General features: G+C 33.9%; 1 protein-coding gene across 2 annotated transcripts; it reads right to left on the bottom strand.

Moving 5' to 3' along the window:
• Positions 1-275: 275 nt before the first annotated feature.
• Positions 276-4195, bottom strand: LOC129219415 (uncharacterized). Of its 2 annotated transcripts, XM_054853803.1 has the most exons (5): positions 3994-4195; positions 1739-1890; positions 1562-1626; positions 850-963; positions 276-495 (listed from the first exon to the last, which is right to left on the bottom strand). In XM_054853803.1, exons 1-5 carry the CDS (start codon positions 4077-4079, stop codon positions 289-291), a joined length of 624 nt encoding a protein of 207 aa, XP_054709778.1. In that variant the 5' UTR covers positions 4080-4195; the 3' UTR covers positions 276-288. The 2 variants fall into 2 exon arrangements, with proteins under 2 accessions (XP_054709778.1, XP_054709779.1); XM_054853804.1 differs by lacking the exon at positions 850-963.
• Between the last annotated feature and the right edge of the window lie 1622 nt (positions 4196-5817).

The following is a 5817-nucleotide window of genomic DNA, read 5'->3' as shown; positions in this document are numbered from 1 at the left end:
ATTTATGTCCTCCGAACAAAAATTTACAAATCAAGTAAAACTTTCTATTCTGCAAAATATGGGGAAAAAACATTTTACGTAGCAAACGAGTTTTAAAGTCATGACTTACATGTTTTTTTTTTTTCATTCTCAAGTATTGAAGCCTAATACTACAGATAATCCACTATTAAAACACAGTTGGTTTCATTCTACAAATTAAAAATTATTAATATATAATAATTATTATAAACACAAACTATTAATTACGCATGCAAAACTTATTAATAACACAAAACTACAAAATTAAAATCATTTATTTAACAAATCCCTCAGCACATTTGTTTGTTCTTTTAAAACTTCAATAATACTGGCGTCATTTTCTACAGATTGCTTCATTATATTCAGCATTTCTTTCGAATTATCGTTATAATTCTGCTGTATGTTATTGAATTTTTGTAACAATTCGCCCAAAAATCGGGTCTTTTTCCCTCCTTCAACTCTTCTTCTCTTTGGTCTCTGAAAAAAAATAAAATGAATAAGAGGGGTTAGGGCAAAATAACCTAAGTGACGCTACAAGAGGGTGTTGAAGTCCTATCTCAGTGTCTTCCTCTGCGGTGCCCACGACAGTAAAAACTAAAAAGTTTTTGAGAATAACTATAATGAAACAAATTGCTAAAAATGAACATTGGGAAGTCTGCTTTTTCAAAAGGAGCTAGCAATATATATTAACATCTATTGAACAGTCAAAAAATTGAATACTGGATATTAGGAGACAAATACTCGGCAATATGAACAAAATAATGAAGTGATTTTTTTCAAAATTAAGAATTTCAGTTGCCGTGCACAACATTTAATTAAAAAATTGCTAACCTGGGGTGCAACAGAATCTTCTTGATTTGATGGACCAGCTACTGGTTCCAGCTCGGGAAGTTCAGGCCGGGGACTACCGACACCAACATCTTCTACTGGATCTGCAGCAGGTAGCTGACAATTCAAAAAATAAAATAAATACTGAAGAAAACTACATACACTCTAAATTGCTTTTACAAAAAACGACAAATGACTGTACGCATCCAGAGAACTAATAATTATACAGAAACGTAGGGTAGCACTCCACTCTGAGAGGCAGAAAAGAGGAAATTAGAAATAAACCTTGCAAGGTGACGCCATTTTGTGCAAGTCAACATAGTTCATAGCGTATCAACTAAGACTATCAACAACTTACCGCATGCAAATTTTTACTGAGAAGAATAAGCAGCATTTTACTCTTGGTATTAACATGACATCCACAGCTGATCAAGCAATTCAAAGCATAAAAACTCTAAAACTTTTCTTTTTTTTTTTTGCAAATGCCAACCAAGAAGCAAATTGGCAAAATTTGTTAATACAAAAGGTGTTATGAATGAAATTGTATCTGAAATAAAATCACATTCCCTCTATGATTTATTTGATAAATATCAATTTTTAAACAATGTAATAAGATTACCCCCCCCCCCCAATTTTAAGTTTTTCCACTCGATACATTTTTTATATAACTGGTCCAAGTAATACAATGCTAATAATGAGGATTTATGCAACGCACTTGATTTGGTAATGCTCCACCTTCCTGGCAGTCCTCTTCAAGAGACATGTCTGTCACTAAAGATGCTGCAAAAAAAAAAAAAAAAAAAAAAAAAATAAATAAATAAATAAATTATGAGCATGGTTTAGATTTTATGCAAATAAATTTTAAGTGTTTTTTAATGTCCTTATTGCTCACTATTTTCATCGGCCAGAAAGCTGTTATCCATGCTTTCCACCATTGACGATGCATCTTGGCACGGTAGCACCCCAATCACTTCATGCACCGCTTGAAAAAATCTCCATTTGGACGGTTCTCCTCCAGTTGTGCCAATCTTAGTTTTTTCTTCCCTAGAAGTACAAAAGCATTTTCAGAGGCGACCAAAGGTTTTTTTGTAAATGATATGCAGCTTCAAATCTTAAGCATTCAAATGCATCACTAGATGTTTAGTTCAGTAATTAACCAGATTAATATATGCACATAATCAGTCCTGTAACCCTGGGCAGAGGAGAAGGGAGCTTTGTCCCCCAATACATTTAATTTTTCATGTTAAAAAGGAATGTCACTGTAACGTAAATGTGTTTAAAAACTACCGCTTTTTTTGGGGACTTCCTGTAAACCACACAAAGGTGAGTTACCCCAAATACTACTTTTCCCTAAGTACGGCACTGTATTCAAGTGTATGAACTGTACATACTGTGGGAGTGGGGGTTAAAATCTGCTCAAAAATTATTATAAACTAATATCAAAATGATCATTACAAACTTATCATTGCAATGCAATGTTTCAGCCGAGTTTATAAGTTCTTTAGCAAAAATGCTAAAACTGGAGAAAATGCTTTAGCAATACGCTAAAATGTCAAATTTCTATTTTAATCCCTCAAATTCAAAGTATAAAAATACAGTTCCAAATCAGACAAGTAGAAATAGTAAAATATCATTCATGAAAGGAATGGAGAAAAAGGCCCGGTTTGTTGTCCTTTATTATTTGTGCAGCTAGATAGGTTTTTGTACAAAATTAATTGACTATGGGAAAATGGCGTGTTTTTAGGCGGAACCACTTCTATAACATCTGGGATTGTGAATAGAGACGTACCGAGTACTCGCGAACTACTTGGTACTCGGCCAAACTTTGAATAGGTACTCGGCCCATACCGAGTAGTTGCAAAAAAAGCAATATTTCCATGACAGATATTAATATTTATAAAAAGCGCAATCATATATATAATATTCTGCAATCATTTACAATCAAGGGTGCCCAATGCAAAATTTTTCTCCATGGTTTAGAGTATTTTCTACATGGAAACGGATTTCAGTACAGTAAAAAGATTTTAAAATTTGACCTTTAATAACTTATTCATTAATGGCTGGAAAAGAATTTTTAAATACATTTTTGCAAAGAAAAAAGCATTAAAAGAAAGGAAGTTCTCATTTCTAAGGGGGGTGGGGCAGGGCTTGAGCCCCCTTACCCTCTTATATGGGTGCCCTTGTTTACAATTCAAATTTACAAGTGAAATTTAAATTTTGAGATTAATGAAGTTTGTAATCCTTCAATGGAATTATGGACATGTGCTTTGGGTTTACAAGGAATTCCTTTTTCAATGCGCAAAATGTGACTCACAGATTTAAAGGCATCCGACAAAAGGCAGATTTTTTTGTGGAATGTCTTTGCATTCTTTAACTCACATTTTACGCCCTGAAAAAGACGTTCCTTTTCAGGGCCGGATTTGGAAGTGTGGAGGCCCCTAATCAGGGTTCAAAATTATCCCATACTTTGGTATATATCCGACTATTTTGATACACATGTATTATATCAAATAAATTTTCAATCAGCACAAGTTAGGATATTTTGTAAAAATTTTATTGTGGGGGCCCCTTTGTTGTGGAGGCCCCGGGGCAGCTGCCCTGCCGGCCTTGTTCCTTGTAATGCAGAAACAAGTGTCTGTAGTGCATTTGTTTTCTTTGCTTTCAAAAATTATTTATGTTGAGCGGACTAGAACTATAATAGATTGGTATAGTTTGTTTTAATTCTAACTTGATTAATCATACCTTTTCTTTATTTACTTTTATTTAAAATTTTTTTTTTTTTTTTGTAATTTTTGACAACAAAATTTTCTAAATAATGAGCAATTAAATTTCAGCAGGAATTTAGTTTTTAAAACTATTATATGGACTAGGAGGTCTATACTACTATTCCAATAAGTTCAAAATTCATCACATGTGTTTCAGTGGTTCTTCTTAAAACATAATTGGTACTCCGTGACTCGGCCGAGTGCTCGGTAACTCGGTACTCGGCCAAAGTGCTACTCGGTACGTCTCTAATTGTAAACAATAAAAAAAAACCTTTATGTTTACGAATAAATTTTGAAAATTCTTATTTACATTGACACAATTTATTGCAAGAAAAAATATTGTACAAATGCATACATAAATAAATAGAAAAAAATCACTCACCTGTAACGCCGGTTTAAGTTTTGTATTTTTTTCGAGATCTCTGCAGAACTCCGTGTAAATCCGTATGTTTTGAAAGAACAGCTCATTCCTTCATAAACCACACGGTTGCGTTTACTTTTTCTTAAATTTGCAAGATTCTCATGCCATATATTTACGAGGGCAAACGTTTCATCGTCTGCCCAATTGTCCTTCCGCTTTAAGCTCAAGGAGGCAGCCATCTTTAAGCGACGAATGTCTTGTTGAGCGGCTTCCGAGTGTCGCTCAACTAAAGCGGCTTTGAGATGCGCTAAGTGAATGCGCAGTAGGTTAGCTGAAAACTAAGCGGCTTAATTCCGCCAGTGCAAACGGGGTGTTAGAAGTGTTCTCTAAGCATAATCACATTAGCATATGTTTCTGAGCTGTTTTCTAAGACTCTAATGATGACCAGCACAACAAGCGAGAAACTAGCGCTGTGGAATAGATACCACCTGGCCTGGTGAAGGAATTTGAAGACCTGCTACACACCAGGTGCATAGGAACACCTACTACTTTGATTGTAACTGCCATTTGAACTCTGGGCTAATTTGGAGTTCTTCTTCGGAAGCTTGCGCATTATAAAACGAAAAAAAAATGACGTTTCTTAATTAATTGCCACAATACTCTTTCTGAAATCATATCCTACATTCTTTATGTGGGATGTTAGCTTAGTAGCGAAATACCTCGGTGAGTTTCAATAAGTTTGAAGTATGGGCTTTCTATTAGTCGTGTGATGAAGCCCACCTGCTTCTGCTGGGCGGCGCTAGGTGAACCGGCATCTTGCTCAATGCTTTGGTGGAAACGAAGAAAATATATTGGGATAAGATGCCCGTATTTCACTGACATGCCTAGAGATGGAAAAATTTAACTAAAGTCTTGGGGGAAAATATAATTAGATGGATTACACTGCAAGAATTAATTAGCTCCAAGATCGTTGCATACTTGAAAAACAAATATGCAGTGCGTATTAGGGCGTATATATTACTTAAATTGAAATTGGAACATTAAAACGAACTAAAAAGCAATGTTAGTTGCATGTACATGTAATACGTTCACTAATGTATTGCATTTTAATAAATTGGAATTGGTTTAATAACACTGTGCATTGGTTTTGCCAAAACGGCATCTTACTCCAAAAGCATCGTTCCTCTTGCTTCAAGATTGTGGTAAGATTTCGAAATGCAAATGTCTACAAACTATTTTATTTTCCCGAGTAAAAAATAGTTGTTCAAAGTAAAACATTTTTAATTGCAAAAGTACATAATATTGTTGATAAAAAGGTTGGTTAAAAACGAACAAAAACAATGTCCTTTATTTTCTAAAATAAAGTTAAAAACGCTTCTTCCTTCGATCTACCATACTTCGAAATAAAGTCAATAATTGACTCAACATCATATTGATCCAATAAACAATAAAAGTTGCATTTAAGTCAAAATTTCGGGTTTTATAAGCATTCCTTACCAAACAAATCTTGCATGATGTTAGTCCCCAGTTTTACACAAACAATAAAAAAAATGGCCTTCTTTTGAAGAGAAAATTCAACTTATATATTAACTCAACATCAAATGCGCGTTTTTTTTTGTTAAAAAAAAGACTTTCGAGAATTTTTTAAAACATTCACGCAATATTTTGTTGAACATTAATTCACAATCTTAAAACTGCAGTCAAAATAACGATTCTTATCTTCCGTTATATTTAATCTTTAAAGTAATTTAACAGTGTTTTAATGATCCTCGAGACACATTTAATGATTGCACTTTAATGCGAGGAGATAATCATTATCATCAAGGTACGCTTCACATAAAAGGA

This window comes from Uloborus diversus, chromosome 3, assembly GCF_026930045.1.
Source record: "Uloborus diversus isolate 005 chromosome 3, Udiv.v.3.1, whole genome shotgun sequence".
Taxonomy (NCBI): Eukaryota; Metazoa; Arthropoda; class Arachnida; order Araneae; family Uloboridae; genus Uloborus; species Uloborus diversus.
Note: the sequence above shows the minus strand (reverse complement) of the source record. Positions and strands in the feature narration are given on the sequence as shown.

Coding starts and splice junctions, on each gene's coding strand:
- LOC129219415 (XM_054853803.1), bottom strand. CDS start 4,079: ATGAGCTGTTCTTTCAAAACATACGGATTTACACGGAGTTCTGCAGAG. Junction 1,627..1,738: donor CTTTCTGGCCGATGAAAATA/GTGAGCAATAAG, acceptor TTTTTTTTGCAG/CATCTTTAGTGACAGACATG. Junction 496..849: donor AAGATTCTGTTGCACCCCAG/GTTAGCAATTTT, acceptor ATTTTTTTTCAG/AGACCAAAGAGAAGAAGAGT.